Source organism: Alternaria triticimaculans (assembly GCF_023758025.1).
Source record: "Alternaria triticimaculans strain BMP 0046 chromosome Unknown scaffold_1, whole genome shotgun sequence".
Lineage (NCBI taxonomy): Eukaryota > Fungi > Ascomycota > Dothideomycetes > Pleosporales > Pleosporaceae > Alternaria > Alternaria triticimaculans.
In genome coordinates this window covers 2,153,949-2,174,204 of record NW_026055958.1, presented here as the reverse complement: position 1 = coordinate 2,174,204, position 20,256 = coordinate 2,153,949, and the positions used below count along the sequence as shown (strand labels likewise).

Here is a 20,256-nt window from a genome sequence, read left to right as displayed (position 1 = left end):
AGCGCTCTCAATAACTCGCCCATCTCCCACCACGCCTGGGTTGCGACTTGCGCGTTCTTGTCTGGCAGGACGCGTGGGGGCCTCCTGTAAAGCATTCCATACTGGATGCCGATGGAGAGCGAGTATCACATCAGTCCTTCGCAAATCATCAGGACTAATCGGATCAGGAACCGGTGCATTGGGAAAGTGCGGCAAAGTTTCGTCAGTGTCGATTGTAAGACTTTGTATACGGGGAGGTGTTTGCGCCGAGGTTTGCAAATGGCTCATAGACACGCTGGAGCTTTGCGTAGGCCGCATCATGTTTTGAATCTCAGCTTGCGCCGCAGGCGTGAGAGATATGGATACAGATCTATGTCTAAATGCCGAGTCCCTGACACGTCTTCTACCGGTGGAGTTGGGTCCCATGGTCGCGATGTGGTCGGTTCTTGGGGTGATATAGTCGGTTCTTGGGGTGATGGAAAGGAAGATGAATGAAATGGATATCAAGAATAGTGTGCGTGGATGTTATATGAGGCCCGAGTGAGTAGCAAAATTCGTGAGTGCAGGTACCTTGGTTGGCATTCTCGCTTCCCAAAGTTTTTGACGAGACGTAATGTGTGGATTGGAATCACATCAACGTAGACAGATTCGCGAACGCACTAGGTCTACCATTGCGGCTGTGACTCTGGAAGATCCTGTCTTTAGAACCGATCGAAGAAGAGCGAGAGACATCGACATGCGGGGTCCAGTAATATCAAGCAGACTATCATAATCATCTTGATCCAGGCCCATTTCCATAAAATTGCGAAATTGCGCGACAACAACTAGCGATGATTACATGGAGCAGCGAATTCCAGACCATGCTTTCCTAGCTACCCGTTTCGTTGTCTCGGGATGCGGCATGTATCTGTACCTTGACTCCTTCTTTGGCGTAAATGTGCACGATCCCCTCTTGCGAGTCATAATCGAGCTGGCCTAAATGGCGGTTGTTCGCTGAACACTGTAAGGGAACCAGTGCTTTTCTCCGCTTCGCATTGGGTGGGCTGATCATGTCCATGAAGCTGCGCCTCTTTCTTGCCGTTGAAAGGCTAGACACCGCACTAGATACGAGTGGTAACGAGCTGGCCGCCGCAGATACCGTCGACATTGGTGTAGGAGGACGTAAGGTATTCAGGCGCCCTATTGTGTCCTCTCTCACAAGAATACGCATTTCGCGAGATGCCCGTGTTCCTTTACCTTGTGTGCTACCACCTGCAGAACCTGGAGAACTTGAAATTGTGGTGCAAGTATGCTGCTGCGTTTCCTGAACTGTAGCGCTATAGGACGTCGCTTCGCGAATGACCTGTGTGGTCGTCGGGTGGTGCGTCACCGGCGACGAGTGAGGTGTAGTTCGCTGAATTGTCTGCTGCGTAGTATCGTCGGTCGTTACAGTCGCTTGGGACCCGCCCATCTCGTTGGTGTACTTCTTGGCCAGCAAAGCAACGTCACGAGCATGCCCATCGAGCTTGTCAGCATCAGGCACCTCCCACTTCTCCTCAGCCATGCGTTCCAAATCTTCCAAAGATACAGCATCTTCCCAAGTTCTGTCATGATGTATCTTCTTGACTCTGGGGTGTCGCAACATTTCGAAGGATTCGTTTTGGAGCTTCTCAAAGCCGCCGCCAAGAATCTCTGCTACGAAAGGCTTCTTGAATGCTGCGGTCATCCGCCTGTCATAGCCTTTGGGATGCTGGATTTCGAACTCAAGGGTCGACCCATTGTCTCGTAGGGTAGACAGGCGGATGTAACCTTGAACGTTCATGTATTTCGCATCGCTCTTTGGTATGCACTTGTCGAGGCTGAGGCTCGCAACGATCTTGAACTTTGGCTTTGCACCCGTGCGTTGTACCGCATCTTTGTTCGTACAACACCCCAAATGGAAATGCGTCCAGTGTAAAGGCCTCAAGTCACTCTTTGCCGCGACTTGCGCATCAAAGCTAGCCCCGACCACAGCGAAGTCGCCCAGATCTCTCTCACCACCCATGTCACCGAGGTAATCTTTTTTCAATTTGATAAAGAAACTTGCTTGACGATGCCCTTGCTCTGACAGAAGTGGGAAGTACGGCGCATGCAACGGTTTGAGAACTAGTCCTTCTTGGTGTTCGGCTAGGTTCCGGGCAAATATCTGTTTAAGGTCTGTTATGCCATCCCCTGTCTTAAAGTCCAAAAGTGTCCACTCCGATCGCATTGACCGACCGGGGATTACATGGACAAGGTTCCTCAAGATCTTGCGACGGTCTTGATGGCAGTGACGTAGAGTGGATTCGTCATCCAGCACAAGGATGTCGAAAAACACGAGCATGAGATGCTCCCACTCGTGCGGCAGTGAATCTTGAAGCGTGCCGATGAAGGAACCAGAGCGGGTGATGTGCTTCCTGATTTTTGAGAAACCCATTATTTTCTTTTCTTTGTCACTGTAGAGTACCATCTCGCCCAAGATGATGCACTTCTTCTTCAAGACGCAGTCTGGTCGACCGATACGGAGGGCTTCGCGAATCGTAGCATGCAAAGGCTCTCGGTCCGCCGTTGCGTCCTTTCCATTTTTAGAAAAAATGCGGATGTCATTAGGTGCATTGTCCAGGTCAACGTGTATCTCGCAATACTCGCCGTCGTACTTCACTTCGGCAGCCCAAGCGCGCTGACCCACAAGCTGCATGCAGTGCTTGAAAGACCAAGCTTTGTGGAACGTCGGTCGCCCCACCTTGATTCCAACAATAGCTCTCAGTTTCTGTGCCGCGTCGACACGCATAGATCTTTGCTTTGAGTGCTCTGGTACTGCGGGATAGCAGCTCAGATCGCCTTTGAGCATCTTGAAGACGGCGTCGAAGTCATTTTGGAACATCAACAATTCTGGTAAGAGAAAGTGGTAGCGCTCCAGAACAAACTTCTCATCAAGCTCCACGGTACAATGATCTCGCAGGACGAGACGCACCAACCACTTTGCTTCCCACGACTCGAGTCTCACGAGTATCTCCTTCAGCTCGGTATCGGTCTGGAAATCCGAGTTACGTTTCTTCCTGATGACCTCGTCGGAGAACCGATAGCTCGCTGCTAATTGTTCGAGCAATCGATCGATTCGTTCGATCGGAAATGCACGTTTGCTGGCGAATGTGCCATCCCAAGGTTTCATTGCTCGTTCGACATACGCCCCGAGGTCACCGTAGTTCCCTGTATGCCAGCCCTCAAATAGAGCTAATTGACCGTGATCGAAGGCAAGTAGGCTCGCAAGTTTCTTTGCAAGTAATGGCGATTGCATTCCATAGACTCGATCTTTCCTTCGATGTGGAAAGAGAGCAGACAAGACGGCGCCCCCGTTTGTGTCGGGATCATCTAGGGCTTCTCTCTGCTTGAGGAACCACTGCGAGATTGTTTCGCGTATACGGTATTTCTCTTGCTTGGCAAGTGACCGTGGTCGTCGTGTCGTGATGGTCTCGACGCTTTGTAGAAGACTGCAAATTGCGCCGAAGGTGACGGTCATTGTAGGCGTGCCGATGTACGTAAATCGGGGATTATCGTATCGTGCTGGGCCTGCTAGAGCTGTTTATACTTGAAATGAGTATGCGACATGCCAAAGGCAGTAGCAAGTGCTGTGCCTGCTTCCAACAGCACCTGGTGGATATCGTGTGAACGGTGCCGCCAATTTACGATATAAAGGTATCAATGTTCGAGCGTGAAAAAGCTCGATAGAGTTGTGCGGAATACCGTCTGTGTTCGCAGAGCAGGCGGACAATTGGTCCATGCGCACGTTTGAGGCCTCAATATCCTCATCATAGTCGCAAGAACGTTGCCGAGCCTTTGACGTCGAAGGGGCACTTGGGGGTTGTAAATAGGAGCAGATCGAGGAACTCAACAATGGCGTCTTTAGGTCTATAAGAAGAACATAAGTATATTGATGATGCGGATCAATAGAAGGCTTGGTCGCGTCCCAACAAAGTCAAGATGAATTGAATGAGGGGCTCTTGGGCGCGCACGCGCTTCCTGACGCGCTAATGTAAATCATCACGGGAACACGCGCATACTAGGCTGTATTCGGACAGCGAGGGAATTCGGCCCATCTGCTTCGAGCTGCCGACGAGCTATCTTCCGACTATGTCATCAATTAATATAACTATGGTGAGCATACATTCAACAGCAGAATTTTAGAACGTGAGGTTGAGCAGGTTCCTGTTCTCACAGACGGCATTCAATAGGCCCAAGCAAGCGGTTAGCGTATACGTCATGACCCGCCCGTCGTTTGATCCTCCGCCAGATATTGATCAGCTCGCGCTTTCGAGTGACCGAGCGCGCTTCAACTGGCCGAGGAGACTCCATATATATACTTAGCGGTGTTGGACTACAGCATTACCGCCAACTACACTTCAAGTCTTCGAGCTGGACACAGCAGCAGCCAGGTAACCCCGCTCTGGCCGGCCTTGCAACGACAGTACTAACGTTGACAGTACTACGTAGACAATTGGCACAATGGCGCCAGGCCAAGGCCAGAAAGGCAACCCGAACGACCCTCGATCAGAAGAATCGAAGAAGAAGGATTTGATTGCACGCGGCGATTACACACCCACACCAGCTGGCAAAGTAACCTTCTTCCTCCTACGCGGCATCGAGCCTGTCCTTCAATATTCAATCCTCGCGCATGGCCTCGGCACATCTGTCCTACATCGCGTAGGACTGCGAACACTACCTCCCGGACTGCCAACGCATACAGGAATATCTCTGATCGATGGCTTGGGCCTGTCGCCATACCGATTGGTACTGCTTGGAATGGCGGTTGGCGCAGCTGTGAAGCAGAACATCTGGGTAACAGCACTTTCCGGAGAGCCAATGCCAGTCAACGGCGCCATCGCGGTGGGTCTGTTCAACGCTGTCTTTAACAGTCTGAGCACCTACGCCTTCCTCACATCAGCTACCTCCGCCTCGACCGAAGCCACTTTCCCACAACCCGCGCTCCTTGTCGGCAGCTCGCTATACGTCGTAGGCATCGTGACGGAGCTTGTCGCAGAAATACAGCGCAAGCGCTTCAAGGCGGACCCCAACAACAAAGGCAAGGCTTACACGGGAGGTCTTTGGAGCTTCGCACGCCATATCAACTACGGTGGCTACACAATCTGGCGAGCGGGTTATGCCATGGTCGGAGGAGGATACACGTTGGGTGCGTTAGTGGGAGCCTTCTTCGCGTGGGATTTCACACAGCGGGCAATCCCGATACTTAACGAGTATTGCGAGAAGCGCTATGGTGCGCAATGGGAGGACTTCAAGAGGACGACTCCGTACCAGCTGATTCCCTACGTCTACTAGATTTGAGCGAGCGATAGTGTATATAATCTAGTGGGGTCACGATAGGGAGAACCGAGGCGCATGTACAATGTTATCTCCGGACGAGCTATGCAAGCTCCATCTCATTCGATGCCCCACCTCATTCGACACCCATGTACTGCGAGAATGCACGACTTGTGCATGCACAATTTCGGTCGTACGATGCTGTTGTCTGAGATATCGGAGGACCCCTCATGCAGTCGGCAATGTTCATCACACCAAGGACCACGAGTTATCGTACCGATGACAGCGGCACAAGACCGACACTAAGACCCAAATGCCGGCCCAGCTGCCTCCCGGGCGCAAGCCTATTGCCCGAAGTAGTCTTCACGATAACAATTACCCCGTCTGGAGATACGACACCCAGTCGTCGTAGCACGATGCAGGTGCGATTCTCGTCAGCACGGCAGAAACCGAGCCTTGTGCTGCGTTCGTGCTGTCGTGGCCAAGGGGCATTACTCGTGCACAAGCCGCTAAAGAAAATGAGCGTAGAAATGATGGTGTGCGATCTGGCATGCAGGTGAGAGATCTGCGGACGTTGTGTAACCCTCCAAACCAAGGGCTTGGGTTTTACTGGCATTGTGGACTGTGATGGTGTGTAGAAAAGGTGGGTAGATACGAATCATGTGCCGTCAATGTATTGGACTTTGCGCCTCCGGATTGAAGATGCTTGGTAGCGGGTCGTCGGCCTATTAGGCGTGCAACATCACAATGGCAGCCGGAACAAAAGCCTCATCGAAGCTGAGGCAAGGTCGACAACGCACGACATCTGTTCGGAGAGTTGAGGTTGGCGATAACGACATACGACCGAACGCGGGGTGACAAAGACCCGAGGGCACAATCAAGCAATGATCTACAATTCAGCTCTTCAGGGTCCTTTTCCGTGGCGGCGTTCGCAGCACGATGTCGCTCAAGGATGCCGCTACGCGATGCTACGCCACAAACGCAGAGTCTGGTACACTTGCGCTTTGTACGGGCTGTTCTCCAATTTTCCTTCTATGAATACCCACCGAAAGGCTCGTATCTCCACAGAAAGTGATTATTGATGGGTATCATCAGAGACGCAGGCTGGTATTGACGATGACGGTCAGGAGGTGGCAATGCCTATTACTAGAAGATTCTCGGCGAAGGCCGAAGCGGATCTGCCGGGCAGAATTGACCGAAGACGGCGATGGTGGTGATGCGAAAAAAGAGCCTCAACATTTTTCGGATAGTCGCAAAGATCACGATCTGGAGGAGCTCGGCTGGCGCTGCAGCATGTCCCATGGTTGAGCGCGCAGTGCTAGAGAGCGGGGAACGGCTGAAGGTGCATCGATGTGCATGCAACCCCACTCTGGGATATAGTATAGACAAAAGTAGCGGACGAGCAAGGCCTGCGAGCGGGCTGTTCAACACATCACGTTAGATGAAACGGTATCAGGGCCTTGGTTGTATCCCGGTCAGATGTGCGCTGGGGTGAGGTCTCGCGATGATGGCCCCGGCAGTCTGCTGGCGACGGGTGCGGGCGACAATTAGACAGTGCTCGCGGTCATGGCTTCAGAGGCAAGATGGCGGCACAGGGCACGCCTGCCTGAGGATGAAACACTATAGCCGGTGTCACGAGCGATGTGTCAGACGTAGCACTCGCAGCTCGTAAAAAGTGAGGTTCAAAAAGAAAGGCGGGATGCAACCAGAGGCGATCATGCACAGCTAACTGGGGCCTGCAGGCCGCGATGCTCGAGCCACGTTTGCCGATGATTCGACGCGGAGAGGAGCAGCTCGGCAGCGCGCGGGATTCGTGAAGTTGGCGACATGTATGCAGCAGCGCAGCCGGGATGCTCGGGGTGCAAGGCTCAAGGTAGTAGTCGGGAGCCGTATACGGACGCGACTCCGCCTGGCTGGGGCGGCTGTTTTGACTTGAGGGGCCTCTCGCGCGCGACGGATTCAGGTTTTGTGGCGTTAGCAGAGCCTACTATGGACGTGCTGGATCGCGTCTGGGAGATGGCATAGTAGCAAAGCGCCATGGCGACGCTGCAGAGGAGGCCTTTCGTCATTGACACTTGCGCGGTGGAGACGTGGTTCTCAGGCGTCGGCTCACCCATTTCTAGCGCGATCGCCCTCAACGGCAAGCACGGAGAGTACCCAAGATACTAAGATACAAGACACGGCCGCTTCCTCTTGCGGGCGCACTCGTCCCGATTCTGCTGCCATCAGTCTGACTGCTCCATACACGCGCCCTTCCCTTTGTTCCCCACCGGCCTGCCCACAGTGCCGACGTTTCTTTTTGTACTTCCCTATTCAAAAGCTGCGTGTGCCGCTGCTGCACTCTCGGGTGGGCTAGTTCGCGACCTCGCCGCCGCATCCATCTGTAAGTCAGCAATTCGCGCGCCTCGACGCCATGCAGGTGCTACGCTTGATCCTCGCAGCCCAGCTGGCGTCTACCCGTCTTCCCTACCTCTCAAACCGCGCGTGTTGACCTGTTCTTTCTTTAGAGTAAGCTTTTCTAGCGTCTCTGGCTGGACTGGACCATTGCTATTAAGGACCCTTTCCGCCCACGACTCGACACGCCTGCCAGAGCACCACAAATCTTCGCACATCATCCCTCCAATCTCGACTCCTCCCGCCGGGCCTCGACTGCCCTGCCGCCGTTGCCGCTTTCGCTTGCTCCGTGTGCCGTCCGCATATCATCAGCATCACCAATTCCTGTGGCCATTGCCTTACATCAGCCCATATCCGGAAGCAGTGGGAGTCAGTGCATTGCATCAGTCGCAACGCCGCAGCACAGCTTCACCACCGACCCCCCTTCACTACCAGCCAACAATTTGCTAGTTTGCCCCAAAAGAACGTCATTGTCTGTTCTTTAACGCTGTCGGTCCGACGTCAGCGCGCTGATCTGTGTTTCACTCCGTGAGTCGTGACGCGAAGAAAGCAGAGCCATTCATCATGCAGGCTGTCATGGCGCAACCCCCGCAAACCTCTGCCTACGGGGCTGTTCCTCTCCGCCGTAAACCCATAGCAAACCCCGGCATATCGGTGCGACCCCCGCAACACCAATACCACAACGACGGCCAACTAGGACATTCACGAACGCGCACTACGAGCTCAGGCATCTTCCCCGCCCAGTCACCCACCGCAAGCACCATGAACTCGCAATACCCTACCCAGTACCAGAGCAGTCTCCGCCGAACCCCGACCTCGTCAACGAGCTCTACCACTGGCACGCCGAACCGCTCCAACAGTGGCGCCCTCCGTCGCTCCTCGTCCACCCGCTCCGGCGGCAACTCGCCCACCTCGTACGTTGCACTCATGCGGAAACAAAAGGCTACTGTGTGGTGTGACCGGGCCCAATACGAGGACCCCCGCATGCTTGCACAGCAACGGCAGGCTAAGATGCGGGCAAACATGGAGGTAGCAGGCGGACCCCACCACATTCCCCCGCGAAGTGCTTCAGGAGGATCAAGCATGACCGGCGGTGTGCGGTCCAAGATTGGGCGTCACCACGGTCTGCCAAAAGCATCGCTATATGCACCTGTCACGTATGCAGGGTCTGGTGTTCCTATGCGCCTCAGTGCTTCCGAGGTGGACGAGGGCGACGACGAAGACGCAGGCTCAGTCAAGAATGGCCAGTACCACCACCGCACAGGTTCAGGCCGTTCCTCGCTCGGTTCAGGACGACGCATGTCCTACGCCAACCCCACCGGCCGCATATCCTCTAACAGCACTCCCCCGCTAAACTCATCCCCGGACGGCGAGCTCGCCGACCTCAAAGAAGAGCCCACCCCTTCACCAGCCGAATACGATGTCAACGCGCCCAACGACAACAGCTACTTCCAACATACCAAGACCAACACAAGCACAGGCAGTGGCAGTAGTGGGGAACGCAACTTTGGCGACGTGGGGCAAATGCCAGCGCCTGGAATGTTGAAGCCACCCGCTGCGACAGATAAGAAGGGCAGTAAGGATGACCTGGTTCGAAGAGGCAGTGTGGACGAGCGGACCATGACCATGGGGACGAGGCTCTTCGTCGCAAACCCCGATCTTAGCGATTGAAATCACGCATACCCAACAAGCGCGTATGGACGAGAGGTTACCTTTTCTGCGATACCCGAAACAACGATTTTATTTTGCCACTAGCACCACAGCACACGATTACCACATACACAAGGCCACGATTCACCGCTTTCTCTTTTTACCTCTCGAAGCATGTTTAGCATTTCACGGCCTTGTCTATGGCACGTTTCCAAGAGCAACTACACGGTGTTTTCTTGTTTGGATGGCACATGCATTTTTCCCTATGTTGCTCATGTCTCTTTTTTTTCTTGGCGGATTCCTCAGTCTTGAGCGTGCAGAGCGATTGCCCTGGAGGCTCTCGCTCGTTCGATACTCGACATGTAGTATCTGTAAATAAATACCACATCATACCCGCCGCCAGCTGAATGCGAGCATTGAATACAAACACGAGTAATCCTTCATCCCCGAGTTCACAATGATCCCATGCCTACATCGCCTCTACATGACCTCGCGATTTCGTCACTCATGCTGATCTTCATTTCCCTCTAGCATGTATGCCTCTCAGACGCAAGTCCACGTATGCGATCAATGAAGTCATGGCTCCATCAAGCTCATCGTCGATGCAGAACTTCGGCCTCGGATCCTCCCTCATCCCGCGATGCGACGATTGGCGACCTGTGCGTCACATTGCGCACGAAACTTTGAAAGGGGGCGGGAATGTAAGCCTTGCGTGAGCCGAGTGGTCAGCTTTTTGTCGATCGCGCGCTTCGCCGCGGGAGTGCCTGCCAAGACTGCTGTGCGGCTGTTGAGTCAGGGGCGACAAAGGGCAAGCAAGTGGCTGCATGTGTGTTAGGGAAGATGGTAGATCGGGAGAGCGCGCGAGTTTCGAAGAAGTAGGGGATGCTGGGACAGTCGTTGCCATGCGTCTTTGCAGTGGCTTCAAAGTTTGGACTATGGACGTGGCAGGGATGTGAGGACCCGCGTTCAGGGTCTATGGAATTGTTAAGCAGAAAGTTTGCGAATGCGAACTACGCATCGCATTCAGACAGTCTAAATGCAAATGTCTACTAGTTCATGAGAGTAAAGTTGATCTGCGCTGCACATCCACTCTCTTTCACGTCCCAAGGTTGATTAGCAAGACCGCGCTTGCCTCTACTCATGCATGCTTGCCAAGACGTCCGACCCGGAGTGCTCGACCCCAGCACGAGGCCATGTCACCCCCATCACGCCTTCCCGGTACGAGTGGAGGGACGTAGGACAACATTGAGGACTTCGCAGACTGGAATCCAGGATGTCGCACGTTAATGGCACGACTAACGGCGCAGCAAAGCGCAGCGCAAGCCAGAAGATACTGAACGACGCGGTGGGCGTGACCAAGAACCACGAGGGAGATGAAAAGACAGATTACACAAGATGGAGGCTCAAGGACGACCGAGGATGTCAGACATGGCACTATCTGCAAAGCGACGAGGAAATGAAGTCGTGGCCGCAGAGTACAGCGGACAAGTACTTCCTAGGCCTCGACACGGTGCGTGTGCACCTCTTCTGACCGTGCAGACACCAGTAACTGACGTGGACCTCAGGAACAACCAGCCCTTGCATCCGCAAAGACCCCCCTTGAAGCTGCGCACAATGGCCTCACGTTCTTCTCCCAACTCCAACTCCCACCTGGCAACTGGGCTTGCGAATACGGCGGTCCCATGTTCCTCCTCCCCGGCCTCGTAGTCACTTGGTATGTCACCGAGACACCGATACCAGCGTCGCATGCGATCGAGATCAAGAACTACCTCTTTGCCCGCGCGAATCCAGAAGACGGCGGCTGGGGGCTACATATCGAGGGAGAGAGTACCGTGTTTGGTACGGCAATGAACTATACCGTCCTCAGGCTGCTTGGCGTCGACGCAGAAGACCCCAGAATGCGGAAGGCGCGGGACACACTTTGGAAGCTAGGTGGCGCGCTCAACGGTCCGCATTGGGCAAAGTTCTGGTTGAGCGTGTTGGGTGTGACGGAATGGGACGTTGTCAACCCCTGTCCACCTGAGCTGTGGCTGCTGCCAGACTGGGTCCCTATCGCGCCGTGGAGGTGGTGGATACATATGCGACAGGTCTTTCTGCCCATGTCCTACGTCTACTCCAAGAAGTGGTCATACCCGCTTAATGACCTTACACGTCAACTGCGGGCCGAACTGTTGATGGAGCCATTTGAGAACATCAACTTTGGCGCACGGCGGAATACCATTGCCCCGACGGACAACTACCATGCGAAATCTTGGATGCTCAAGGTCCTCTTTTGGTTCATGGCCGCTATATGGTTCCCATACATCAGGCCCACTTGGATGGTGAAGCGGGCTGAAGAGCATGTATGGTGGCTGATCGAAGCCGAGGATGAGAACACCGACTTCGCCAATCTGGGTCCTGTCAACGGTCCCATGAACATGTTGGCTGCTTACATCAAAGAAGGACCCAAGTCTCGTCCTGTTCGCGAGCATCTCAAGACACTTCCGGAGTTCCTCTGGGTAAAGGATGAAGGCATGCTTATGAACGGTACAAACGGTGTACAGACGTGGGACACCGCGTTCCTTATCCAAGCTGTTGACTCTTGCGGCTGGTCAAAGGATACGAAATGGAAGCATATGCTTACGAAGAGTCTTGAGTTCCTAGAAGACCAGCAGATTCTTGAGGAAACCAGAGACCAGCATGCATGCTACCGTCAACAACGCAAAGGTGCCTGGGGCTTCAGTACACGAAAGCAGGGCTACACAGTCAGCGACTGTACATCCGAGGGTCTCAAGAGCACACTTATCCTCCAGAGGGATAACGCATTCCCTGAACTTATCAACGAACGCCGCGTGAAAGATGCCATCGACGTCCTGCTGACTATGCAGAACGCTTCTGGTGGCTGTGCTTCTTATGAGCCGACACGGGGTAGCATACTCCTTGAACATCTCAACGCAGCAGAAGTCTTCGGCAACATCATGATCGAGTACGACTACCCTGAATGCACAACCGCTGTCGTGACCGCCCTCGACATGTTCCAACATCATTACCCCGATTACCGTGCCGCGGAAATCTCTGCCTTCCGCGACCGCGCGGTGGCATACATCCGCGCCGCCCAACGCCCAGATGGATCTTGGTACGGCAGCTGGGGTATCTGTTTTACCTATGCCGGCATGTTTGCTCTTGAGTCACTCAAGTGCTCTGGAGAGCAGTACAGCAACTCTGAACGTGTGAGAAGGGCGTGTCAGTTCTTCCTAGACAAGCAAATGGAAGATGGAGGCTGGGGCGAGACGTACAAGAGCTGTGAGACCGGTGTCTGGCAGCAGCATCCGCGCAGTCAGGTTGTGCAGACTGCTTGGGTAGTCATCGCAATGATTGAGGGCGGGTTCCCACACAAGGAGCCGCTCGAGAGGGCTGTCAAGCTCATCATGCAGAGGCAGCAAGCGAATGGAGAGTGGCTGCAGGAGGCTATTGAGGGAGTGTTCAATAAGTCTTGGTAAGTTGGCACATTGTTGACTGATAACGAACGGTGGCTAACTTGATGGCAGTATGATCTCTTATCCGAACTACAAGTTCATCTTCCCGATCAAGGCGCTGGGCATGTATGCAAAGCACTTTGGCGATGACGCAGTGCTTTAAATCAGTTTCCACGGATCTAGCTCTACAGTTGGTAATCTTGGGGTGAGAATAGTTGCGGATGGGCGGAGTTGCATACACCGACTCGATAATACTAATAGAACGATCAAGCTCCTGTACTTGCAAGGAGCATACAAACTAATTTGCGACATGACTTCAGTGTTATCACAATACTTACCATGATAATATCGTCCTTTTCATGAGCTCGATCATCATGCGGTACTGCAACGTCTTCAAAACTGACGCATCTCTTACGACAAAGAATAGCTGGGTCGCGCTCGAGAACATGCTTTGCGCATACAAAGCTCAGTTTTTGGTGTTTCCCTCTATGCCCACAAACAAGACTACATCACTACGACTAGCCGCTTTGAGCGCGCCAACAACAAACCGATTGGTACCTATTGCTACCAGAACTATAACTATAAGTATGTCTGTAAATCCCGTATGAAAGACCTCTAGAAGCACTGCGAATAGCTCAGCCTTGTACTCATAAGATGGATCGAACGCACAGCGATCGGCAAGACGGCGGCGACGGCCTCCCACCTAGACGAACAGAAGACAACGCTACTGTCGACGATGGCGAAGAGCAATCTGATTTCGCACCTCGACAGGGAGGAGAACGTGGTCGGGGAGGCGGCCTCGGTCGCGCTGGTCGAATGAACACAATCTCAGAAGAACCACCTTTGACTAGCCATGACCAAGGACAAGACACGACCAACATCGCAGAAACAACGCCATCCCGCCTCGAGCGCAGAGCTGCCGAAATCCGCGATTTCAACCGCCGACGCAGGGCGCATGGTCAGACAAACTCGGACACCTCTGGAAACACGCCTTACACGCAGGGGGTTGGCCGTCCGTTGGAGAGCCCTGAAAGTTCCCTTGACGCTAGCATGAATCGCGCTCGTTCTAATGCGATATGCCCTGGTTTTACGTCGAGACCGGAAGACGGGGAGAGGCACAGAGCGAACTTGGAGAGAAGGGCATGGATTGCCGCGGGTAGAAACTCTAGGCCGATGGAAGAGAGGGAGATGAACAGGTTCAACAGGCACCAGACAACTTATCAATTCCGGGCTCATAAGGGATTTCCTCCCAACGGCACGGGGACGCGGGGGTTGTATGCTGGACAATACCCCATCCCATATGTGAATTCAGCTACTGGAGGAGCGGTTGCGGGAACGGGCGGTTACACACCTTTTGGCAGCGACAACTTCCAAAGTAGCGTTCCAGACCAGTCGTCTCCTCGCGACGATGGTAGAAGCGCCGCTGTCTACGACCCTGGCAGCTTTGAGGATACGGATCAATTCTACGTCGAGCCGGCTCCTAAGCCTGAGGACGCCAATCTTAAGGCTGTGGGGTCTCAGCTGGAGGGTAAACTTGGGGGTAACTCCAATCCTCCCAAGCTCAAGGATGAACCGGATGATAAGCAGAGTGGAGGAAGAGGGCCAGGCGCGCCTGGACAGGCTACTTGAGAGGTGCCTCTTGCTGGTTATGGAACGGCGTAGTCGTTTAGTTAGAGACATACATAGAAGCAGAGGGTGTGGCATAGAGTCAGCAGGTCGTCGATAAGTTAGGTGGGTGGGACAGATTTGGTAGCTTCGAAGGGTTTCGGGAGGGAATGGATTTCAAGTAGTAGACAAGAAGGAGATACTCATAGTAACAGCATCATAGAGAGGCTCCTGACGTGGGTGTGGATGTCTTCAGGCATCTCTTCGACAGCTGGCAGAATTCCTGAGAGGTGAATCAAACGACAAGAGCACTGGCAATTGATATGCGGCTCGCAGCTTTGACAGTCCGGTTGCTCTTGCACTTTGGTGACGCGTAAGGTGAGATGAGGGGAGAGGCACAGCATTAACCTAATACGTATTAGCGTCGGCACCTATCAAGCACGCTCCGATCTCGTCACCTTCTAGCACCGGTAAATGTCCCTCTCCTATGTTCGGTAGGTACTACCCCGCTGGAGCGGCCCCGCAAGACTCCACGTGCTGTACGATGAACCTGCATCTCTGGGTGCTGGCGATGCACGACGTATCTTCGTTTCCAGACATTGCACATGCTCGCGGACTCTTTGGGCTTTCTTAATCTATCATGACTTCCAATTCGACCATTCCACACCTCCGACAACATGAAAACACCAAGCAACTTATTGTTGATGGCAAGCCATACCTTATGTTGGGCGGAGAACTGCAAAACTCGTCGCTTTCGTCTGCCGAATACATGAGCGAGATCTGGCCCAAGATGGTCGCAACGAATGTCAATACTCTACTTGGCTCTGTCAGTTGGGAGATGGTCGAGCCTGAAGAGGGAAAGTTCGACTTTGAAGAGCTGGACAAAGTCATATTGGACGCTCGAGAACACGCCTTGCACCTAATCTTGTTGTGGTTCGGATCTTTCAAAAATGGTATGTTGGTATATCTTCGCGGCCTCTCTCCACACCCTGACACGTACATGGCTAGGCAGATCGACGTACACCCCATCATGGGTGAAGACGAATCCAAAACGCTTCCCTCGTGCCGAACTTAGACAGGCGGGAGGTGTGATTGAGGTTGCGGATGTGCTGTCCCTTTTCAATGAGGAGAACGTTGAAGCGGACGCAAAAGCATTCCGAAAGTTGCTTAGTCACCTCAAAGAGGTAGACGAGAAACATAGTACTGTGTTGATGGTGCAAGTCGAAAACGAGGTCGGCCTGTTGTTTGACAGTCGCGACGGAAGTGGCGAGGCCAACAGAGTCTTCTCCGAGCCGGTGCCCGCAGAACTTCTCCAATTCTTGAGCCGCGATTACGATCAATTACATCCTGATCTAAAAGCCAACCTCAGGACCTTTGTCGCACGATCGAAGCCACAATCTGGCACTTGGGAGGAAGTGTTCGGTGTCGGTAGCAGGACTGACGAGCTCTTCATGGCATATCATTATGCACACTACGTGAACCGTGTGGCAGCAGCCGGAAAAGTGGAGTATCCCATTCCGCTATACACAAACGTATGGCAGAACTATGCGGGAGATGATGCCGATAACGATACCCCCATTGTAGTTGGTGGTGGTGGTCATCCAGGAGATTATCCGTCAGGTGGCGGCACAGTCAATGTCCTCGATATTTGGCTGCAATTCGCACCTGACCTCGAATTCATCGCGCCCGATATCTACCTTAATGAGTACACTAGCTTATGCGGCAAGTACCGACATCGTGGAAATACTCTGTTCATCCCGGAGCAGCGACGAGATGAATACGGGGTTCGGCGCATCTGGATAGCTTACGGAACATTCCAGGCTCTTTTGGCCAGTCCCTTTGGCATCGATACTTTGGAGCCGGAAACCAATCCTTACACAAAGCACTATGGGCTACTATCACAAGTCTCTCAAATCGTACTGGAAGCGCAACGTAACCCAGGCTCGTCGGTGGGTTTTTGTTTTGACGAAGTCACCGGCGACAAAGATCCATCAAAACCCATCAAGCAGCGTTTTGGCGATTGGGATATCACTATTGAGCGTTCTTTCGTTTTTGGCAAGCCCGGGACCGGTAGCGGCATGGTCATTCATCGTGGCGGTGCACGATTTTTACTTATTGGTTGGGGCTTTCAAGTGATGGGTCAATCGACTAGGGCTGACACGAAGTTTAACGGCATCCTGAAGAACGAAGAAAAGGTCGTGGAAGATATAGCGACAGGAAAGTTACGGACACTGAGGACCTTAGGTGGCGATGAGACGAGGAGTGGAGCCAACGCGATGATGCCGAATGAGGATCCTGACTATGGAGGATTTCCTATCGCTATTACAATTCCGGCCAGAACGGGCATCGCTGAGGTGGAATTCTACTCTTTTTAAGCTTTGGTACTAGATGAACTCGGTGTCGTTAAAGGATGACGGGGGATTTCCCATGGAAGAAGAGATCAACACCAATAGTGACCAGCCAGCTGGGCGCCTAAACGGGAGCGCGGCAGGTTAAGATTGCGAAGGATTCTGGCCCCTGGGCATAAGGCACAACTCACTTTTGTATCAACACATTCATTGAGCGACGCTGTCGTCTGCGTCCTTCAAAACTGCTTCCAAAATCTTACCTGAAGATGGCCCGTTGTTCTTGGTGTTTAGTCGCAGCCTTGGCTGCCTGTCGATCAGCCTTTGCCCAGACCGCGGCAACGGCTGTCGCGTCCTCCACGCCCGCATCATCAGCCCAAATCCAAGCACCAACATCAAACCTTCCAGCTCTCGAAATCGACGTCATCTTTCCTCGCGAAAATGAAACGTACGACTTTACCTCATCGTTACCCATCGTGTTCGCATTCCAGAATTTGACCGCGGCCGCTGAGCTTGGCCCCTTCACTTTTGCATGGGATATCATGCAAGTAATTGCCTATTTACGAACTGCATGTGAGACAAACACTGACTTCGTACACCCATCTTCAGGCCGTATCACACCATCGATGACCCAATACCAGGAGGTGTCATAGAGGATCAATGGTCGATAGGCTTTACTTCGGATAACGCATCCACGTTTACAACGTCTGATGGATCGCCATATGTCCTTGTCAACCACACGAATCCTAGGGATTGGGTCCATGGACCAAACTATGGAGGAAATGCATACTCATTGAGGTGGTACATCCTGTGGGGTGACGTGAATAAAGGATGCGACCACCCTCGGCCTGACATTGGTGTTTCGCATGACACAAAACTTCTCTTTACGCTTCTTCCAGCGTGGCCTAACGAGTGGAAGGCGCCCGACCCAACTGCCTTCGGGAATGTTACAGGCAATTGTGCGCAACTGGGTACTTTCGCTATGATTGACGCAAATGAGTCGGACTTGTGTTCGCTGGATCAGCTACAGTGGGGAGATGGGAACCCATGTGCCATCAAGCCTGATGGGCCTATGTTAACAAGCATGTCCATTGCGGTGGCGAGCTTGTCTTCTGAGCAAAGCGTGGCTACTGCGACTCCAACTACTACCGAATCGTCTACCACGTCGAACGCGGCGTTCGCAACAGGTGTGCCAATTCAGCCAGCGCTCGCTGCGGCCTTCGTTGTTGGTGGATGGGAGCTGTTCCCGCTGTAGGGGTGTTATCGTACACAATGTTACATTTCTGGTGTGTCATATTACTATCTCGAGGGTCGACTTTCAGCCCAAAATTCGGTCGTAATCATGAGCGTATGCAGCAATGCGTCAGGAGAAACTGCTTGCTCATAGGTGCATCCAATGTGCGTAAGGCAAAGGATATGCGGGTGTTTGCCTGCTTTTCTATGCGCTTATTAACCCTGGCATTGCTGCCTGCGCAGTGTGTACAGCCCCGCCGCCTTTCAAGACGCATCACTGAAGGACACCACATCTTAGCATGCCCAACGTCAGAACATATGACAGCTATTGTTCCGATGGCTTACTTCTCGTTCTTAGCATTACCCCCGGAATTGCGCATTATGATTTACTCATATTTCCTACCTACGAGCGATGGCAAACAGCCTTTCGTCGGCCTCCGTCGGACTTGTCGAATAATCAAACATGAGATCGACTATGAAGCTTTGAGACGCTCGTGTCGCCTCATTCGGCGTGCAAATCCAAACTACACTTTGTCAGTCGGTGCTCTGGACATGCGACACATGAACATGGTCATACGAAACGAGGCCGAGCAGCGACGGCGGAACTTTGACACCCTGAATTTATCATGGTGGGAATATCTGCCCAAGTACTCAAGAGTTGATATCGTATACGAGTCCTGTGGACAGCGCAGCATCGATGACCCGGCATTTACCTCAATTTGTCGGGTTATCGCTAAACCATTCAGGAGACCTCGTATAGCTCAGAGCCTCCCAGCCCCATTTTGCGTCAAATTCCAAAAGCCTGGGGAAAATATCGCTTCGTGGTCAGACAATTGGTTTCTTTCATTCTTTCGTCCTCGAAGAGATGCGACAGAGTACATGTCAACAACAGCAAAGTACTACGGTATGGATGATTCACTCACAGCCTGCGAATGGGAGAATTCCACAGATATGTTTGCGATGCTACCTTTTTTATTCCTGGTTCTGGCGATACTGGTCGGTTTTTTGGTGTCCGGCTTGTATCTTGCATTCGCTGTGGCACTTTTTGTACACGATGTCTTCATGAGCATACTGTCACTGATCTTGGTCAGAGTCAGCGTCAGTTGAGCTGATGATAGTTTGTCGATCATGAAGGAAGGGATGTTTTGATTCACAGAAAAGACTGCACGATGGCACACAGGTTAGGAATCAAAGCTGTGCAAAGAGTTTGTGTGATTGCAGCTGGGCTTGTCGGTTGAGACTGCCATCTGTCATACTACCATGTTCATTGCTATCACTTCGTGATCATCTCTCATTCCTTAACAGTCCCTCTGTTCGTGATATCACTCATCTCTTTCTCATAGTCGTGTACTTATTCGAAATAATCCCAGACCTAATCCGACCAGATCTTGACCCTATTTGCGAATGATCGTCGACTAGCTTAAGCTGGAGTGCTCGCCTATAAAGCATTAGCTAAGTTGGAAACGAGTGTATGTGACTTTACCTTCTAGGGTGTCGGGGCTAGAAGGACCGCCGCACATGCCGCCTGACAGGTGCCGAAAGCACTGTTGCAAGCGACTATAGTGGCAGGAGCCGTGGCACCCGCTGTGGCACCCCAAGTCGCGCCTCCTGCAGCGTAACATGCCATGACTACGGCAGAGCAGCCGGCCTGGCAGATGCCATATCCAATTGGACCTGCTGAGGCCATGGGAGTGAGCGCGAGGAAGGTTGCCGCCGCCGAGATGGGAATGACGGAGATCTTCATTGTGAATGTTGTAGTGGCTGTTGTTGAATCTGTGATGGACTTAGCGACGATCGGCGGACATACTGAGAAGCTGAACTTACTGGCTAGTTGTTCAGAGTGTGCTGTAGCTGGTGTAGAGAGTAATGGCGGGGTTGTAGTCTGATGAGCGCTTGATAAAGACCTGCTGCACGTCCTTTTCATCGGCCTATTTGGGTTACACAACATCTTGCCACGTCATTTCACCGGTCACCCATCCCCTCACGTCCATAGAGAAGACGAGCGATATGAAATGACAAAGAGAACCTCTTCATGCCTGGTCATTGATGGAAAGGTACTTGCTGCCAGAGCTTCCAATGTGGCCGCAAATCTCGCGCATCGTTACTAACATGTCGTATGCTTCCAAGGTCCAGTCAAGGGCTTTAAAGTGCCGATAGTAACGTAGAAATGACCCTTTCCTTACGAGATGGCAAGATTTGCTTCAGCCGAAGTCAGTCAGCAGTGAAGGCATCTCCTGCTGCACTTAGATTTGAAGTAAGCGCAGACTGGAGTTTGATCAACA

At 52.8% G+C, this 20,256-nt stretch overlaps 6 protein-coding genes across 6 annotated transcripts; 5 read left to right on the top strand and 1 right to left on the bottom strand.

The window, feature by feature from the left end:
- Positions 1 to 1,079: 1,079 nt before the first annotated feature.
- Positions 1,080 to 3,496, bottom strand: J4E78_000704 (uncharacterized protein; the record flags this gene model as incomplete). The annotated part of the gene is made up of 2 exons (XM_049361366.1): positions 1,080 to 1,158; positions 1,356 to 3,496. The coding sequence occupies 2 exons, from the start codon at positions 3,494 to 3,496 to the stop codon at positions 1,080 to 1,082; spliced, it is 2,220 nt and encodes a 739-aa protein (XP_049226649.1).
- A 983-nt stretch (positions 3,497 to 4,479) lies between these two features.
- On the top strand, positions 4,480 to 5,310 carry J4E78_000703 (uncharacterized protein; the record flags this gene model as incomplete). The annotated part of the gene is made up of 1 exon (XM_049361365.1): positions 4,480 to 5,310. One exon carries the CDS (start codon positions 4,480 to 4,482, stop codon positions 5,308 to 5,310), a length of 831 nt encoding a protein of 276 aa, XP_049226648.1.
- A 2,940-nt stretch (positions 5,311 to 8,250) lies between these two features.
- J4E78_000702 (uncharacterized protein) lies at positions 8,251 to 9,357 on the top strand (the record flags this gene model as incomplete). Its single annotated transcript, XM_049361364.1, has 1 exon — positions 8,251 to 9,357. One exon carries the CDS (start codon positions 8,251 to 8,253, stop codon positions 9,355 to 9,357), a length of 1,107 nt encoding a protein of 368 aa, XP_049226647.1.
- Positions 9,358 to 10,609: 1,252 nt separating this feature from the next.
- On the top strand, positions 10,610 to 12,954 carry J4E78_000701 (uncharacterized protein; the record flags this gene model as incomplete). The annotated part of the gene is made up of 3 exons (XM_049361363.1): positions 10,610 to 10,846; positions 10,902 to 12,811; positions 12,864 to 12,954. 3 exons carry the CDS (start codon positions 10,610 to 10,612, stop codon positions 12,952 to 12,954), a joined length of 2,238 nt encoding a protein of 745 aa, XP_049226646.1.
- A 491-nt stretch (positions 12,955 to 13,445) lies between these two features.
- J4E78_000700 (uncharacterized protein) lies at positions 13,446 to 14,420 on the top strand (the record flags this gene model as incomplete). The annotated part of the gene is made up of 1 exon (XM_049361362.1): positions 13,446 to 14,420. The coding sequence occupies one exon, from the start codon at positions 13,446 to 13,448 to the stop codon at positions 14,418 to 14,420; it is 975 nt and encodes a 324-aa protein (XP_049226645.1).
- A 616-nt stretch (positions 14,421 to 15,036) lies between these two features.
- Positions 15,037 to 16,771, top strand: J4E78_000699 (uncharacterized protein; the record flags this gene model as incomplete). The annotated part of the gene is made up of 2 exons (XM_049361361.1): positions 15,037 to 15,349; positions 15,405 to 16,771. The coding sequence occupies 2 exons, from the start codon at positions 15,037 to 15,039 to the stop codon at positions 16,769 to 16,771; spliced, it is 1,680 nt and encodes a 559-aa protein (XP_049226644.1).
- Between the last annotated feature and the right edge of the window lie 3,485 nt (positions 16,772 to 20,256).